The sequence below is a fragment of the Petaurus breviceps genome, unplaced genomic scaffold (assembly GCF_028583685.1).
Source record: "Petaurus breviceps papuanus isolate PSGF00001 unplaced genomic scaffold, PetGlider_PUasm1.0 90865, whole genome shotgun sequence".
Lineage (NCBI taxonomy): Eukaryota > Metazoa > Chordata > Mammalia > Diprotodontia > Petauridae > Petaurus > Petaurus breviceps.
Genome location: NW_027187367.1, coordinates 11,957,703 through 11,976,643, shown reverse-complemented (window position 1 = coordinate 11,976,643; position 18,941 = coordinate 11,957,703). Strand labels below are relative to the sequence as shown.

Sequence of the window (18,941 nt, the reverse complement as noted above, 5' to 3'; positions counted from 1 at the left end):
TCTCTTCCTTTTCACTCCAATCCTCTCAACACTCTTCCTCTTCTCTCCTTACCTTCTTCTCTGCTTTCCCCTCCCCATCTTTCCTTTTCCCTGTCCTCACTTCCTTATCTCTTCCCGTCTCTTTTGCTTTTTCCACTTCTCCTCTTCCCTGTGCTCATCCTTGTTTCTTTCCCTCCCGTCATCTTTCTTCTCTTCTCTCTCCCCTTTGATTCCCCCGGTCCTTTCCCTTCTTCCTCCTCCTTTTCTCCTTCCCTTTCTCTTTTTCTTTTCTCTGGCTTTTATTCAGTTCAGCTAAACAAACATTTATCGAGCATTTACTATGCTAGGTGCTGGGGATAGGAAGATTAAAAACAGCACGAGAGCTGCGTTGGAGACGCTCACAGATTGAAAAGAAAAGAAGAATAGAAAGCAGGGAATGAAAATGGCAGATACAGACCCCCGAGCATTTCTTTTGTCTGCCTGCCTCCCCTTGGTTGTGGGGAGGGAGGGGGGATAAGGGAGGAGAAGTTGTGGGGGAGAGGAGAAAGGAGAGCTGTTGAGTCATTGGACAGAACGACTGACTGATGAGGGAAAGTAACTAATAGACGCACATATTTCCTGCAAGGTTCCACCTCCCACGCCCACTTGAACCAATCAGAGCACTAAAAGAATTGGGTAGCTTTCCGGGACCTTGGTAACAAGCGTAATTTACACAGGACTCCGCCTCTTCCTCTCCTGTATTCGGTGCGCTAGAGGAGGAAACCGGAAGTGTGCTCTTTGGCGGCGAGTCCCCCATAGACCCTGTGCCGGAAGTTGAAGATAATCGGGCTTTACCATGGCTGCAGTGCCGCCAGATTCCTGGCAGCCCCCCAACGTCTTTTTGGAGACCAGGTGAGGCTGTGTGTGTGTGTGCGCGCGCGTGTCTGTGTGCGTGCGTGCGTGTGTCTGGTTTCGGCTATCAGGTAAGTGATGGATGGACCGGCGGAGTGGGCCACCGAGAGCAGGACGAGGCCGAGGGAGGTCGGACCAGCCTCTCCCCGGCACTCTGGGTTCTGCTCACCCGGTAGCCTCCACCCGCGTCCGAGGCCGCGCCAGGGGCACTGAAGGCCGTAAAAATCACGTCATTCCCTTGCTTACAAACCTTCAGTGACTCTCCACTGCCCCCAAATTAAAAATACAATCTCCAGAGGTGGCATTCCAGGCCCTGCATAGTCAGACCCCATCTTAAAGGAGGCAGTAGAAGGAGCGACCGCCCTGCGTTTGTTGTCAGCTCACGAGGTGAGGGGCTTGTCGGAATACGTAGCATTTTTCAGCTTCAGGATAACGACAGTCATTCAAAGGAAATCATAACATCCTGCATATAGAAGGCTCTTAGTAAATGTGGAAAAATCAAGACAAGCTCGAGGGACTAGACTTCTAACTTCGTGCTTTGCCACTAGCTGAATTGCACTAGATGGATTGGGCCTGTAACTTTTTGATTACAAAAGGGTAGATTTCTTTGTAAAATGAGAGGATTGAACCAGTTCGTCTCTAATGTCCTCACTGACTGTGCTAGTTTATGATGATCTGAGGGTGGAAGCCACATATTCAATAAATGCATCTACTGTCATCTTTGTGGGTACTTCCTGGGGAGGGGGACTGGAATTGCCATCCATCTGCAGTCCACACGTCATCCTGTGTGATTCTTGTTTGTGTCCTTTAAATCTTAGGAAGATTATTATTTCTTGCATAGTGAGGACTTCCCTGTAGGTCTTTTGACATTTTGTGGTACTAGGAGCACATGGACTGTCCATCTGTTACCCTGCTTTCCCCATGTTACTTGCCCAGCTCTGTTACCAGTTATAGGGTTCCTGCTTGATGTCTTTTATATCTCTTCTTTATTGGTAATATGCTACAGCCTGTTTCTGTTTGTCACATGTCTTTACAATATCCTTTAGGTCCCCTGCAGTTTTGATTCTTTGAAGATTGTGGTGTTCTATGATCAGCAGCTATATTGCATCACCAGAAGAATATTACTATTAAACAGATGGGTTTTTGCCTCAGGGAACAGATGCTATCCTTGGAAACATTGCACAATTCCCCTCAATGCAATCTAGCACATTTTCTTCTTCCTGTTTGATTCTGGATCTGTTTGATTCTTAATGTCCATTTGCAATGCCTGTCTGAGATAAATATACTGATGGTGTACTAAATCTATAGACTGTATATTCCATTTTATGACACAGTTTAGACTGAGGTTGCCAAATGCAAATTGAGTTCTGGCTGCATATTGACTTAGAAAACCAAAAATTAACATTAGGAGTTTGACAACTCTGGTTTAGGTAATAGGCAGTCTTCATTTATTTTTTCTTTTGTGGATTGTTGGGCAGATTGCTTTGAAATGTTCTGTTTGAGGAATCTTTCTAGTATGGAACTATGAATGCAATGTCACTCTTAAACTGGAGCTTCTGGAAGACCTTGCCATCTATAAGGAATTTCTTTCATTTGGATTGCTTAGGACATCCCTCAAAGTCAGGATTGTTGGTCAGTGGTTATATCTATAGGAATTCTATCTTATGATCATAGAAATTTGGAGTTGGAAAAAATGTTAGAAATCATCTAGTTAACTCTTATTTTATAGGTGAGATTCCCACAGTTAAGTGAGTTGCCCAAGGTAACACAGGTAGAGCATGGCAGGGCTGTGATTCATACTCAGGTTCTCTGTCTCCAAATTCACCACTTTTTCCATTGTACACCACCTCTTCATCATCTCAGTTAATGTATAAGAAACCTCTTGTTGGAGGACAGTCTTAAAAGCAGCATTTTGCTTTACTGTATCAAAGTTGTAAAAAAAAAATAATCAACAGTTAAATACTGTGGACACATGTCTTAGCTCTACCTTTCTATTACTTGTATAGCTCTGAAGGTATGGTCTGCTGTAATTCCTGTTATTGAGAAGTCTAAGACTGGTAGATCACTTGAGTTTAGTAGTTATGAGCTGCAGTGGACTAAGCCAATTGGGTGTCCAGACTAAGTTCAGCATTAATATAGGGAGCTTCTGTGAATCAGATTACCCAAGATGGGATAAATCTAACCCAGATTGGAACTGGAGCAGATCAGAATTCTCATACTGAACAGAGTGAGACCATTAGTTGCCCATTAGTTGCTCCTACACTACCAACCTGGTTGAATTCGGTAGAACCAATGTCTGTAAAAGAAAAGAAAATAGTTTGTTGAAGTCTGGTGGTTTCCAGCTCATATTTTAATCAAGAATACTTTCTTAGCCTTGTGTATGTCATTTGGAGAGATGAGGAAGTAGGCATTTAGGTTTATCGTTGCTGATACCCTTTCCAATGTCTTTTTTTTTTCTAATTTCCATCAGTGTATTTCCTCTTTTTAAAAATACCTGGATATCTAATTTCAGATATCTAAGTATCTTAAATTTCTCCTTCAGTGCTTTCAAAATTGTATTGTTTCTGGCCCAGATTCCTTTATGTATACTTAGTCTAGTCCAGTTGCTCATCCTTGTCTTCCTCTTTAGTGAAATGTCTAATTCAGTGTACTATACACATTTATCATGTCTTATTTGCAGAAGACACTGTGAGGTTCCAGCCTTCAAGGAGCATTCTGCTGGGAGATAGAACATATACACAAAAAAGTACAAGGAAAATTGAGGAAGGGGAAGCACTGCTGCCAGGAAGATAAGGGAATATTTTATGTAGGATTTGGCACTGGCGCTAAGTCCTGAATGGAGAGACAAGGATGTTGAGAGGTGACAATGAATAGGGAACATGTTCCAGGTATAGGGGATGGTTTATATGGGAATGGGAGATACAGTATTAAGTTTGGGAGACAGCCGGTTTTGTTGGCACTTAGAATGTGTGAGAGGGAGTAATTTGAAATAAGTTCAGGAAAGTAGGTTGGAAACCATGGTATGAAGGACATTAAAGTAGGTTGGAAACCATGGTATGAAGGACATTACCAAGTGAAAGAGTTTACATTTTTTGGTTTTGGTTTTTTTTTTTAACCTTTTTTGGAGGGGGGAAGGCAGGCACTTGGGGTTAAGTGACTTGCCCAAGGTTACATGGCTAGTAAGTGGAATGTCTGAGACCGGATTTGAACTCAGGTCCTCCTGACTCCAGGGCCAGTGCTCTATTCACTGTGCCACCTAACCGTCCCTAGAGGAGCAGGTTTTGATGAGGAAATGATGAGTTTCATTTCGATTATGTTGAGTTTTAGATGCCTGCTGGACGTCCTGGGCAGCTAGGTGAATAGATAGAGCACTGGGCCTGAAGTCAGGAAGACTCATCTTCCTGAGTTTAAGTCCATTCTCAGATATTTACCAGCTATGTGACCTTGGGCAAGTCATTTAACCCTGTTTGTCTCAGTGCCCTCATCTGTAAAATGAGCTGGAGAAGGAAATGGCAAACCACTCCAGTATTTCTGCCAAGAAAGCCCCAAATGGAGGTTGGACAAAAAGTTAGACACCACTGAAATATGACTAAATAACAATAACAACTGGACATCCTAATAGAGACTTCTAGTAACTGGTTCAAAGTGAATGAGATTAGAGACTGATGTGTAGATTTAGGCATTATCGGTACAGAGATGATAATTGACTTCCTGGAAACAGATAGTTTATGACTGTGTGTTGAGATCAGAAGACCCAAAACTGAACCTGCTGGATACCTACACTAAAAGCCCAGGAAATGAATGGTGATTATCATTTTTTAAACATATTATTCATTAGTCATGTTGTAAAGAAGAATCAGAACCAAAGGAAAAAACCACAAGAAAGGAAAAAAAACAAAAAGAGAGAAAAAATTTGCTTTGCTCTGCATTCAGACTCCATAGTTCTTTTTTTCTGAATGGGGATAGCATTTTCCATCTTTAGTCTTTTGGAATTGTCTTAGATCATTGCATTGCTGAGAATTGCTAAGTTCACCAAAGTCGGTCATCTCACAGTGTTGCTGTTACTGTGTGCAATGTTATTCTGCTTCTGCTCACTTCACTCAGCATCAGTTCATGTAAGTTCAAGTTTTTTTGAAATCTACATGCTTATCATTTCTTTTTTTTTTCATATTAAACATATTTTCCCACATTAGTCATGTTGTAAAGAAGAATGAGAACCATGGGAGAAACCACAAGAAACTAAAAAAGAAAAAGAGAGCAAATTAGTATGCTTTGATTTGCATTCAGACTCCATAGTTCTTTTTCTGGATGTGGATAGCATTTTCCATCATGAGTCTTTTGGAGGTATCTGAGATCCCTGCATTGCTGAGAAGAACTATTAAAGTTAGTCCTTTTACAATATTGCTATCACTGTGTACAATGTTCTGGTTCTGCTCACTTCACTCAGCCGCCATTCATGTAAGTCTTTCTAGGTTTTTCTGAAATCTTTCTACTCATCATTTCTTCTGGAACAGTAGTATTCCATCACATTCATATACTGCAATTTGTTTAGCCATTCACCAGTTGATGGGCATCCCCTCAATTTCCAATTCTTTGCTACTACAAAAAGAACTACTATAAATATCTTTGTATATGTGGTTCCTTTGCCCATTTTTATGATCTCTGTGATACAATCCTAGAAGTAGTATTGCTCGACCAAAGGGTATGCATAGGCCTTTGGGCATAGTTCCAAATTGTTCTCCATGATGGTTGGACTAGTTCACAACTCCACCAACAATGCATTAGTGTTCCGGTTTTCCCATATCTTCTCTAATATTTTATCATTTTCCAGTTTTGTTCATGTTAGCCAATCTGATAGGTGTGATGTGGTGCCTCAGAGTTCCAATTTGCATTTCTCTAATCAATAGTGATTCAGAGCATTTTTTCATATGAGTATAAATAGCTTTAATTTCTTCATCTGAAAACTGCCTGTTCATATCCTTTGACCATTTATCTGTTGGGGAGTGACTTGTATTCTTATAAATTTGGCTGAGTTCTCTGTATATTTTAGAAATAAGGCCTTAATCAGAGACACTGGTTGTAAAAATTGTTTCCCAGCTTTCTGTTTCCCTTCTAATTGGATTGGCTGTGTTTAGGCAAAAACTTTGTAATTTAATATCAAAATTATTCATTTTTCATTTCATAATGTTCTTATCTCTTTTTTTGGACATAATTCTTCCATTCTTCATAGCATGGTAAACTATTCTGACAGGTAAGCTATTCCTTGCTCTCCTAATTTGCTTGTAGTATCGTCCTTTATGTCTAAATCATACACCCATTTTGACATATGTGGTGTAAGATGTTGGTCTATGCCTAGTTTTTGCGATACTACGTTCCAGTTTTCCCAGTAGTTTTTGTCACATAGTGTACTTTGATCCCAGAAGCTGGAGTCTTTGGGTTATCAAACAGTAGATTAATATAGTCATTGACTACCGTGTCTTGTGTACCTAACCTATTCCATTGATCCACTGTTCTATTTCTTAGCCAGGACCAAGCAGTTTTAATGATTGCTGCTTTATAATACAGTTTTAGATCTGATACAACTAGGCCACCTTCCCTTGCATTTCTTTTCATTAATTCCCTTGGTATTCTGGACCTTTTGTTCTTCCAGATGAATTTTGTTATTATTTTTTCTAGCTCTATAAAATAATTTTTGGTAGTTTGATTGGTATTGCACATGAATGGTGATTATTAATGAAGGAGACTGAGAAAGAGTAGTCTTACAGGTGAAAGCATCATCTCCCCGATGTCTTAGTTCTCTTCAAGAACAAAGGACAAACAACAACCTTTGTGAGTAGAAAAGGTGCTACCCATTGGGGACCAAACTGGAACTGACCAGTTGGGCAAATGACCTTCCTTCCTCCCTCCTTCCCTCCCTCCCTCCCTCCCTCCCTCCCTCCCTTCCTTCCGTCCCTTCCTCTCCTTCCTCCTTTCCCCACCCCTCCTTTTCTCTTCTTCCTTTTCTTCTCCCCCCCTCCTCCTCTCCTCTTATTTTCCTTTCCCTCTGTCCACATTGGGTGTCACACCCCTACCTGTGAGTGCTCTGCACATACAGAATGTAAATTTTAATCTCTGAAATATTTTTTAAGACCAGCCTTAACTCCAAATCACGCTGGCTATCATTAACTGTCCAACAGTAAATCTCTGGCAAAAATCCACTTGGTCACTCTTTGGGTTCTGATTGACTCAGAATTAATGTAAATAGCAGTTGTTTCTGTTTTGGTTAGAAACCCTGAGGATCTTCCCTTCCCAGAATGACTTAAAAATTTTTCATTCATTCATTTACCTTACTTATTAATTAATTAATTAATTAGATTTTTGGCTAGGTAAAGAGGCCATTTTCTGCCTCAGTTTTTATTGGCTTAATCACTGAATGGGCACTGCCTCAGTCAAACTGAGACCTGTTAAAGACCTTAGCTTGAAAAGGCCAGGATCCTTCACTGCTTCCTGGGCTATTTCCACTTGTTCTGATTGATATATGGCTACTGAGCCCAGATGACTCCGGAGGAGAAAGTGAGTCTCCTGACTTTGCACAGCCCCTCCTCACCTAAATCCAACTCACTCCCTTGTCATGGCACCATCGCCCTGATGCCATGGTCCTCTTCAAGAACAATGGACAAACAACAACAGTTCTTACAGGAATGGAGAAGAACCAGAAGAGAACGGTATTATGAAATTCAAGGGATACAGAAATGTTCAAGAGCCAAGGGATGATCAGAGAAGTCAAAGACCATGAGGACTTTGAAAATGCTATTGGCTTTAGTAGTAAAGAGACTATTGGTAACTTTGTGGAGAACCATTTCTGTTATAGAGTCAAAAGCCAGATTGCAAATTGAGAAACAATTGAGAAATTGTTGAGAGAGGAGGAAGTGGGGAGAGGGGGGCATCAAGTGTAGTTTTTTTTTAAGAGTTGGGCAGTGAAAGAGAGAGTCTTTATATGTAAATCAAATATAGACCTCAGTAGAAGTATTGATTTGTCTTTTGGGTCCCCTGGGCATGATGACATAGGTAGAACAGTTGGTATTGGTAGGGGAAAGGGCCACATCTTCCTCAGAAATATGTCTAAAGGAGGGAAAATATGGGTAAATATATAGAGGGATTTTGAGGTATGGAGTAAGGGAGAAGAGGAATCTCACTGTGGATGGCTTATTTTTTGTCTATAAAATAGGAGGCAAATACATGAGGATTGGCAAAGGCATTGGGGGCTTGAGAGGGAGGGGTAGGAGGTAGGGGTGAGCTGAGCTAGATACTGAACTCATTTAGAAAGAAGGGAGAATGAACTGAAGGTCAGTAGATCACAACAGTGATGATTTAGACTAGATAATAAAGATGATTGGAATGAATCTGAAAGGATGAAAAAATCTTGCATAATGATGTTAGTCTGGAAGTGACATTGGGGAGCAAAGAGTATGCCAACTCTGAGCAACCATCACTGGAGAGTTTGGCCAGGTATTCAGTATCTTCTGGAGAGGGTTGATTCTGTAAGCACAAGGAAGTGGAGTTTGTTAAAAATCAAGCAATGGTTGTGAGATCCAGAAGACATTGAAGGGATGGGGATGTGTGGATGGGGAGAGATATCAAGAAAAGGAGAGATTTTTGCTTCAGGAGATGGTGACTCAAGCACTAGAATTAGGGGATCTGGAAGTGAAATTTTGCTACCATAAATATTGTTTGGGGCCTCTACCTTCTAGGGACTTCTGACAATGGAGAGAAGCATTGGTGTGAATGTCTACTTCCTTAAGGATATAGCACATTTGGAACTGAAGTTACAAGAGTCCAAATGTGATGATTCTATCATTAATGATCATTTAACTAATTTGTCATAGAAACATTTTTGTCTGTTGTCTCCACTTTCATCTTGAAATATGTTTGGGGTAAAATAACCTAGTTGGGTCTCACATCAAATTTTCTGTAGATTTATTTTCCCTTCTACCACTTTTCACTTTTTGTGAGGTAATACCGCTTGTAATTTACCATTGTACCCCTCTGTCAAATTTTGCAAATGAATTTAGAGTCCTACTTGGTTTTGCCTTTGGTTATTGTTATCTCTTCCCTTGGCAAGAAGACCAAGTACTTGCTGATTGAGATGGTTTCTGAGCTCTTTTTTCCTCATCACTGTGCTGATTACTATACATCATTTAAACTTTGTAGGAAATATTAATAGAGCAGTTAATTTCTTTTCCTCTCTGGGCTCTAGTCCAATTGAAGAAAATGACCTCAGGAAGTCCCTTCTAGCTCTAAATCTATAATCCGATGAAATAGCCACTTCCATTTCTTTGTTATCAGTACCTTGTCTGAATCAGTCAGTTTCCAGGATTGCACACAGTGTCTTATTTTGGAAATTTCTTATAATTCAATATTGATTTTGACTTTTGCCATAATAATTTCTTATTAAGATATTACCAATTTTTGGTGGTGGTGGTGGTAATGGTGGTGAGGTGGGTACAAGATTAGGGATTCCAGTTTGCTTTTCTTGACGAAAGCATTCATGTCACATAGGCTTTGAGACATTTGAGTAGTCTGTAAGCTTTTGACTTCTCTAATTTCTTAATCACGAATCTTTGTTTTCCAACATATTTTTAGCTGTCATCCCTATGGCTATCTTTACATTCCAGTCACCGAGTATTAAAATATATGTTGCCTTGTGTTGGAAGCTCTTGTTTGGCTTTCTCTGTCTCTTCATCCTGTGCAGCAGATGTCATTGCATAAGTTTCAGTCACCTTCATGGTAGTCTCTCTCTTTCCTTTTTTTTTTTGTTGCACGTGTTCATCATAAGCACTGCAAGGTGAAGTGAAGTTACTTGTTGCCTTTGGAAGGATGATGGCACCAGTTCTGTCCTTTTGTTTTGCCTCTCTTAAGGAGCCTTAAACTATCCTTTCATTTGTCTGCATTTTCCTTCTTCTGCTTTCATATCTAGCACAAGCTTTGATATTTGTGTTGTTCAGTTGCTACAGTAATATGTACATGTGATTACTGGACAAGCATTTTACATTTAGTGTCAGCAGTTAAATTAATGTTTATAGACGGTCTAGAAACTATGATTCTTAGTAAGTTTGACCCCTTTTCTCCCACTCTGCTCTCCTCCCTTTAGAAGCAGTATAGGCAGTAAAGGACTAAAGGCAGTTCAGTATTCTTCTCTTTTTAATGGGCTGCCATGACCAAAGAATTCATCATCTCATGGCCAACCTACCTGTGATGCCCTCTGCGTAATGGAGTTGGGTCTTCAGTCTGCTCTGGAACCATACTTGAAAAATCTTTGGTTTGGTTGAACCTACTGGAACTTGGACTCTCCTGGTGTGGCATTTAAGAATTCATAACCCTCTCTTCTGAGCCACCCTCTTAACTGACTCCTGCTCACTTTTCAAAATCCAGTACAAATCCAGCTCCCTCTGTGAAGCCTTTACTGGTCACTCTTAGGATTTGAGTATAGGAATAAATGTGGCTAATTGAGTAGCTTAACTACTTGGATTATAGTTGTGCATATATAGTTATGTGCACATAAATATGTGTGTGTATATGCATGCACAAAAGTAAGCATGCGTATACAAGCTTCTGAATCTTTGGAAAGGAAACCTTGTCACCTGTTTGCTTTACCAAAGTGAGGTATTCTTTTTTTGTGTTAGTGGGGATTGATCTTTTGCCAAGCATGAGATCCAGTAGTAATTTTGTCCTCATGCTTTGTCAGTGTGCTAGATATGAATCTGAGCTGCTCAGAATTGTTGGTCGTATAGCCTTGACTCTTGCTATCCTTCCACCTTGTAGCATGGGGACCGTTGTGCTGGAGCTGTATTGGAAACATGCCCCCAAGACCTGTAAGAACTTTGCAGAGTTGGCTCGACGTGGTTACTACAATGGCACCAAGTTTCATAGGATCATCAAAGACTTCATGGTCCAAGGTGGTGATCCTACAGGAACAGGTATGGTTAAAACTCATCGTGTTACATGGAGGCAGTAGTTTGTTATTCCAGCTTCTTAGAGGTTTTGTTGTTTCTGGGCTGATCTCCTACTATATGTACCTTAGAAGTACTCTAGAACCAGAGCTAACTCATCTGACTTGAGAAGTGTATACGCTTTTTTAGTATAGTCCTCAGAACAAATGGGAAAAAGAAAGAAGAATCACCAACTATGATTAAAAGTAGTAGTATGTCCTCTAAAGACTTAAAAATATTACAACAAACTCAGTATTCCAAAGAAATAGATGCCATGGTTCCTGCCTTTAAGGAGTTTAAGATCTGACTGAGGAGTTGGGAGAAATGTCTGATATTATGGCATAGACTCTGTTTAGAGGAGAGCAGGAGTTTATGGTAAGGGAAAGGTTGTGGTAGGGGTTTAGCTTGTGAAGGCTTCATGGAGTAGATGAGTTGTAAACTGAAGAAATGATAAAATGTGGATTAACAGGAGGCCAGGTAAGGGCAGAAGCAAAGACCCAGAGGCAGAAGGGACCATGGTATACATGGAGAACATTAAAATCAGGTGCATGTGTGTGTGTGCGTGTGTGTGGAGAACTTTTCAGGAATCTTTAAGTGATCTAGAGTGGTAGCAGTGAGAATGGAAGTGAAGAGACCAGTTGCTTGTGAAAAAAGAATAGAAAGGGCTAGTGATTGGGGAGTTGTGTATGGGGAGTATAGGAGAGAAAAAAACTTCAAAGCTAAATGAAATTTGAACCTGAGGGATTGAGAAAATGCTAGAATGATATAGGAAAATAGGGAGGTGGGGTTGTGGAGCTGGTTTGGAAAGAAAGATAGTGAGGGTAATTTTAGTATGTGCAGCTATTCCCCCCAACTTAGCATTTAAGGGGAACTGTGCTATGGGAAGCTGACACCTTCAGACTAGCCTGAAGATAGTAGTTGAAACTTTGGTAGTGAATGAGCTGTGTAAAGAATAGGGGTGACTGTTTTGAACTCTGACGGTGACCTATCTGGAATACCTGTTTGCATTTCTTTGCCCCTTGGTCAAGGATAGTCGGTCATCTAAATTGGTATCATAGTACTATGGATGGAGTGTCCAAAGCTTGCTATCTAAGCCCATTAGGAGGCTTCCTGATGGCCCTAGAAGAATGGATTAGAAAACCCAAAATGCTAGGCTCTGTGGACTGAGCTTAGGCACATTAGGACTAGGAAAGAAGATGCCATGTTTTTATCTGGGAACAGGAGGGGAATCAGTGCAGTGATACCATTCCTAGTTCAGAGGGAAATCATTAGGGCCATGCTAGGAGAACTTTGGTTAGAGACACCTAGTCTGGACCTGGGTGGAGTGAATTTTATGTAAAAATTTTAACTTGGTGCAGTATTTCTGAATTTGCATATGTACTTTTTTTTTTTTGCTTTTTGGAGGGCAGTTGGGGTTAAGTGACTTGCCCAAGGTCACACGGCTAGTTTTTGTGCTAAGAGTCTGAGGCCAGATTAGCCACCCCCTGTATATGTAGTTGTTTTCCTCTATAAACAAACCCTAGAAATAGGCTGTTGTGGTCTTGAGTATATGGGGAAAGGGAGGAAAGGAAAGAGAAATGAGCACAAAGAAAGGGCTCAGGGTATGGTGACTGTAGTAGAGGGAGGATGGGCTGTCCTTGAGAAGAGGAGAAGAGGGGATTCCGGGTTCCCTCCCACCAAGGTGGGGTTGGGGAGAGGGTCAGTCAGTTACCTGCCAGAAGAGTGGAAGGGGCATTGACAGGAGGGTTAAGAGAGAAGAGCACTCCAAGACGATTGTTTCTCCAGAAGGTTCTCTGAAGCCTTAATGAGTTGTGGGTGGTCTGAGGCCAGGGAACAAGAAGGTCCTTTCCCTCTCCACTTCCGCCTTTCATAAACTTTTTTAGGGAAAGCATAGTACCAATAGATTGTGTCTCCTAAAGGACCTTGTATGAGGCTGTATGGGCTGCTAGGTGGGTACGATGGATTGAGTGCCAGTCCTGGAGTCAGGAAGACTCTCTTCATGAATTCAGATCTGGCCTCAGATACTGTGTAACCCTGAGCAAGTCACTTAACCCTGTTGCCTCAGTTTCTTCATCTGTAAAGTGAGCTGGAGAAGAAAGAAAACCCCAGAGTCATAAAGAGTCAGATATGAGCAGTGGGGCTCTGTAACACAGTAAGCACATAACAAATGTTTTTGGTTGATTGACTTGTTAAGGTATTTATTTCTATTTTCGCCATGTTAAGCTAGAGTTATAAAAGGCTAAATCTTACCGTTGGCTTTATTATTAATTGACTTGTTTCAGTGAACTTTCAGAATTTAATTTCCTTGCTTTTCAACCTTGCCCCCTATATTTGATTATCCTTACCCCTAAATGGGAGCAGTAGGGATATTGTTGGGATCATCTGTCTTTCTGATGTTCTGCTGCAAATCCTGCTTGTTATAATGTTTTGTGCTTTCTTTTTAAAAATTAAAGTAATTTGAAATGGCTTATTCGTTACCCCAGATCCATTCTCTGTGTTGGGACATGTTTCATCACAAGTCTTCTGGAATCCTTGTTGGTCCTCTTATTGTTCAGAAAGTCTTTCAAAGTTGTCTTTGCTGTTGTCAATCCTGTTTGTTTTAAAAAGAAATAGCTTTTATATTGGAATGGAATAGAATGGTGGCTCTAAAGGTCAGAGCTGTACACAGTAAGAGTCAAACCTCACCAAGTATGTATCAGTTGGTACAGACAACATTCTTGTGGCTCCTACATGTCATACACTTCTTCATGCCTGCGGCATCATTCCGATGAAAAGCTGCCAGCTGTGTGCACTTGTATAACTCATGGTCTTCTGGGACCTTGAGATGCCTTTTTATTTCATATCTATTGAAGTTTATATAAATTACTATAAGCTCTGGGAGGGTTAAGGACCATGTAAATCTGTATATTGCTTTGTACAGTGATATTCAGGCAACCATTTGGCAGAGGTTTTTCACTGGTCATGTTAGCTGTTTTGTGTTAACCTGTTTCTTTCCCAAAATGTACTGCCTTCTGAACCTCATTTTGTTTGATTTTACCATTTCAAGGATCGCACTAATTCTTTTCCTCTGTGTTGCAACTTACTTCCGTGCCTGTTCCTCATTTTGCTTGAATCCTCTTTGATGAGGTTCCCTTTTATTCCACCGTCTAGGCCATTAATGATGGTATTCAATAATAAGAAATGATACTCAGTGAATCCACTGTTGTGGCTGCTCTGATTTGTATGTGTTATGATGATATTTGGTTCTTTTCTCTGCTGCTCATTGGATTGCTCATTAGCTTTTGCTTTCCTTTCAAATGAAGGTCCTTCAGCCTTGGATTGTCCCTTTCCTGTTGTGAAGTTGTGCAGTTAATTCACTTATTCTCTTCCTGGACAGGCAGAGGTGGTGCGTCTATCTATGGCAAACAGTTTGAAGATGAACTTCACCCCGAGTTGAAATTCACAGGTGTGTATAATCTGACCAGAGAGCATGGGCAGGGAAGTGGATTTCAAAATTTAAAAAAGCTTTTCCTTTGGCTGTCACTCTAGGTGACTGAGATTACCATGGTTCCTGGCAGCTGCCCAGCCCTGGTGCCACAAAAGGAAAATGTCAGACTTGAGAAAAGGCATTTCCTCATGGCCTGCTGAGTAGTTCTGAAGAGCTGGTCTGAGGTGTTTTGGTTTCTAACTACTTGTTGAATTGGTATTGGTAGGAATTTAGAAGCTGCACAAAGAGAGGATTTGCTGAAGTCGGGTGGTAGGAAGGGGAGACTAGGTAATATGTCAGTCATTCGAGAGAAGGCAGAAGGTTTGATGAAAGCAAATTTGAATGTATTTGCTGGAGAAGTATTTACTCATCTAAGAATGGGAATGGGTTGGGGACTTAGAAGAGAAAGAGGGGAGGTAGTCTTAAGACAGTTCCATAAAACTGGGGATTTTGCAGGGAGAACAAGGTTGAAGAGAGTCTAAGCCAGCTGTAATGAAGACCAGAATTAAAGCTAGGACTTCTGGAATCTTTAATAGTTCCATTGTGAAGCTCTGAGGTTCATTGCTGCTTTTCCTTTTCTTTTTTCTCTCTTTTAGGGGCTGGAATTCTTGCAATGGCCAATGCAGGACCAGATACCAATGGCAGCCAGTTCTTTGTCACCTTGGCCCCTACCCAGTGGCTTGATGGGAAGCATACCATTTTTGGTCGTGTGTGTCAGGGCATAGGAATGGTGAATCGAGTGGGTATGGTAGAGACAAATGCCCAGGACCGTCCTGTTGATGATGTGAAGATTATCAAGGCTTACCCCTCTGGATAAAAGCAGATACATCTAAGCAGATACAGCCATGGCTAGTCCCAGCGAGTTTCACTGGACCTTTCTCAGCCGGCCAGTCCTTAGGTAGATTGTGGATATCAGAACAAAATGGCCTCTATATCTCATCTGTTTGCTCTTGAATCATCGCTGGTGTAGTTTGTTTTGTCCTGCTGAATAAGCCATGTCTCAGATGGACTAGAGATGAAGGTGCATTTTAATTAACAAGATACTTCTTTCCTTCTAGGAAATAAATGTCAAAGTATTGTACATATACTTGTTATTGCAATTGACTAAAACTGTTCTCTCCTATATTTTTTTCTTTTGATCCATCTGGGAAAAAAATTAAATAGCATCAGGAGATGTTGGTACATACAGACTTACTCATTCTAAACCTAATCTTTTCCCAAGGAGTTCTACTCCTTGACTTTGGTGACTAATGGCAACAGAATTTGTAATCTTATTTCTGTCTGTGTGTGTGTGTGTGTGCATGTGTGAATATCTTATGTTTATATGTATCTATCAACATATATGTGTATTTGTGTTCAAACCCTTTCTATGTACACATATATTTTTTTTGAAATCCAGGGCATAAAAACAATATTGTTTCTAATATTCAGATACTCCAAATGAAATCATACTGAATTTTTGCCAAATGCATAATGCTTCTAATAGAGAAAACAGTCATTTCTAAGATACTCTTAGGTTGGAAAGGTTTACCTGTGATTAATTTTTAAATGAATTTCATTCAAGGAAAAAAATTTGTTTTAAATTCCCATTTTCCAGTAAGGAAATGAAAGCAATAAGAAAAGAAACAGTTTATCAAAACTAACCAATCCGTCAATCATCTGAGAAGACATTTGGTGTTTCACACTATTGAGTGCCTCCATCTCTTTGAAGGGAAGAGAGCTGCACTTCTCATCTCTTTGAGGCCAGATTATGGTTATGATAATTATACAGCACTCAGTTGACCTGTATTCTTCCCATTTACATCATTATAATCATTGCATATGTTGTTTTCCTGGTTCTTCTGACTTCACAATTCAAATAAGTCTTCCCACATTTCTCTGAATTATACATTCTCTTCTAAAAGCAGTTGTATAGAGGTGAAAGGCATCTTCACCTTGACCACTTTAAACCAGAATCTTTGTATGCTTAGCTTTGAGAGTGTACTTTTTGTTTTTTGGGGTAGGGTGTGGGAGGTGGAGTTAATATTATAATATTACATGGAAAACACCACAAAAAATAGAAGTGGTTGCTCTGTGCATTCCTGTTTGTAATATCCTAATGCAGTCATCATCAGTAAGCTTCTCAAATCACTGTAAAAGTTCCTATCTTGGGGGCGGCCAGGTGGCTCAGCGAGTAAGCACCGGCTTCCTTGACCAGTGTCAGGATGACCTGGGAATCGAATCCAGGCTCCGACACTCAGCACCACACCCAGAAATAACTGGCCGTGTAACCTTGAGCAAGTTACTTAACCCCAATTGCTTTAAAAAAAAAGTTCCTATCTTGGAGATTTTGCATTGTTTTTAGGTTTATGAATCTCTAGTGAGCAATAGTGGAAATACAGAGCTTCCTTAATCACAATAACAATAAAAGTATTCCAGAGCTGTTCGCTTCAAGAGTGGCTCCTATGTGGAACAGGAGGCAGACCTGGTATCTGCTGGTATTTGTTTGTGAGGGGGAATTAAATTTAGATTGGGTGAGATAGACTCAGCTGAGGGACCTGAGCTATTCATTTAGCTCACTGGCAGTCTGCTGCTGCACATTCTCACCTTGGAGTTGATGAGAAGGGTGGTGTGCTTGTAAAGTTTTCCCCTCCCCCCTCTTAAGCTCGTCAAAGGCGGAGACTGCATCTTTTCATCTTCTTTTGTTACTCCCTGTAGATGCTTTGCTTTCCAAATAACATTAAAAAAAAGATCCTTGAAGTGCTGAACTGTGAATGGGCTAAATTAGAGGCTTAAATGTGGGAGCAAGATGCAATGGAGAGCTTTGAGTAGGTGTGTTGGAGATGAGTAAGGATCAGGCTGAACTCGAATTTCTGTAGCACTTTAAGATTTAGAGAGCACTTTGCCACCCCCTCCCCCAACCCCCCAAAGAGCCTTTGGAGAGAGGTGCTGTGTTCCTCTTCCCATTTTGCAGATGAGGAGACAGGCTAAGAGAGATGTTATTTGATCATGGTCATACAGGTAGCATTGGTAGCTGGAACTGACACAACTGGGTCCTCCCCCGTTCCCGAGCCCTCCCCACTATTCCGTGCTCCTTTCCTCCCAAGAGCGTTAAGAGCTAAAAAAAGGAAGCCAAATTCTGAGTAATTAAAAAAAAAGCCAAACCAAAATTAATCATTGTGGAGAATAGATAACAGCATAATGAAGCCCTCCCCACTCTTTGCTGAGAGTTGGGAGCCCACACCATCAGATTCAGTCATTCCATGGTTGTTTTGCACTTAAACTGCTTTTCTTTGTTACAAGCTGGGGGGTGGGGGTGGGGGTGGGGAAGCATAGATCCAGAAATGACTGATAAGAAAAGCAGGATACATCAGTACATTTTTAAAAAAGTGATCTTAGAGATACAGTCATACCCTTTTCCTTCTCCCTCTTATCTACCCCTCTTTCTTCTTTTACGGATGATAAAATAGACCTAGAGAATGGAATTGACTTTCTTAAGAAAGTCTGTGGTAGAGCCAGGGCTAAACCTCAGGTCTCCTGACTCCTAGTCTACTCTTCTTTCTGCCATCTCATTAAATGAGACACGGGAATTCAAGGTGTCTGGGCTACAGGGTTAGAATTTCAGGCTGAGGGGTAACCTCTGTAATTCTTAAAGTACCCCTTTGTTACTGTGATGATGGCTTCTCCCAGCTAGGTTCTTAGATTTGTGTTGTGTTGTTGGGTATACAGGGCCCACACTAGATAGATTGGGGTGTGATGGATCAGTAGGAATTGTAGAAAAATCATGGGAGGGGGCAGCTAGGTGGTGCAGTGGATAGAGCACCTGCCCTGGAGTCAGGAGGACCTGAGTTCAAATTCAGCCTCAGATACTGTGTGACCTTGGGCAAGTCACTTAACCCTAATTACCTTCCAGAAAAGATCATGGAAGCTGTCATCAGTTATGGCATATAGGCAAGCAAGGTTCAGAACTCACTTGCACTTCCTCATTACAATTTTGCTCTGCTCTCACACTCCTACAGGGGTCCCACAAACAGTGGATTATGATCTACCAGTGGATCTCAGCCTTTTGGGGTTGAGCCAATCGTTGCCATGTGATGCTCTCTTTCTCATGGTTCTGAGGGGTGAGGGGAGGGCTTCACATCCCCAAACTGTATTCTGTTCCTCTACTCATATCCCTTTCTTCTATAGCAGCTTAGAATCCTAGAATATCAAAGCTGGAATTGACTTTAGAAATTGCCAAGTTTTACCTCTTCATTTTAACAATAAGTATTGAGGCCCGGAGAGAAGAAGTGACTTGATCCCATGGCTAGCTAGTAAGTGTCTTGGAACCTGTGAAGCCTTGGGCAAATCACAACTTTCTTGGGCCTCAGTTTTCCTCATCCATGAAATGAGAGAACTTGGACTAGTTGGCCTCTGAGGTCCCTTTCACATTTTTAATGCTATGAAGCCAAGTTTTCTTGCTTCAAGTCAAAAGCAGGACTTTTCCACTGAACTCTGTGCTTCTCACAGCTAACCCCCAAGTGAAGATCATAAAACTATGCAGAAATTAAAAGATTCCTCTTCTATAAAAGACTGAGGATCCCTGTTACCTGTCAAACCATTTTTAGGCACAGTTGGGCCCTAAGCTCCAGTCTTGGGTTTAGATTAGCAAACAGGCC

At 41.0% G+C, this 18,941-nt stretch overlaps 1 protein-coding gene across 1 annotated transcript; it reads left to right on the top strand.

The window, feature by feature from the left end:
* The first annotated feature begins 711 nt into the window (after positions 1 to 711).
* PPIL1 (peptidylprolyl isomerase like 1) lies at positions 712 to 16,380 on the top strand. The gene is made up of 4 exons (XM_069073580.1): positions 712 to 870; positions 10,672 to 10,826; positions 14,215 to 14,283; positions 14,901 to 16,380. The coding sequence occupies exons 1-4, from the start codon at positions 815 to 817 to the stop codon at positions 15,119 to 15,121; spliced, it is 501 nt and encodes a 166-aa protein (XP_068929681.1). The 5' UTR covers positions 712 to 814; the 3' UTR covers positions 15,122 to 16,380.
* Positions 16,381 to 18,941: the final 2,561 nt, after the last annotated feature.

What these genes read in the sequence shown, in the direction of transcription:
- PPIL1 (XM_069073580.1), top strand. Translation starts at nt 815, where the DNA reads ATGGCTGCAGTGCCGCCAGATTCCTGGCAGCCCCCCAACGTCTTTTTG. An exon ending in TGGTGATCCTACAGGAACAG is followed by an intron (nt 10,827 to 14,214) that starts GTATGGTTAAAA and finishes CTTCCTGGACAG; the next exon opens with GCAGAGGTGGTGCGTCTATC. An exon ending in CCCCGAGTTGAAATTCACAG is followed by an intron (nt 14,284 to 14,900) that starts GTGTGTATAATC and finishes TCTCTCTTTTAG; the next exon opens with GGGCTGGAATTCTTGCAATG.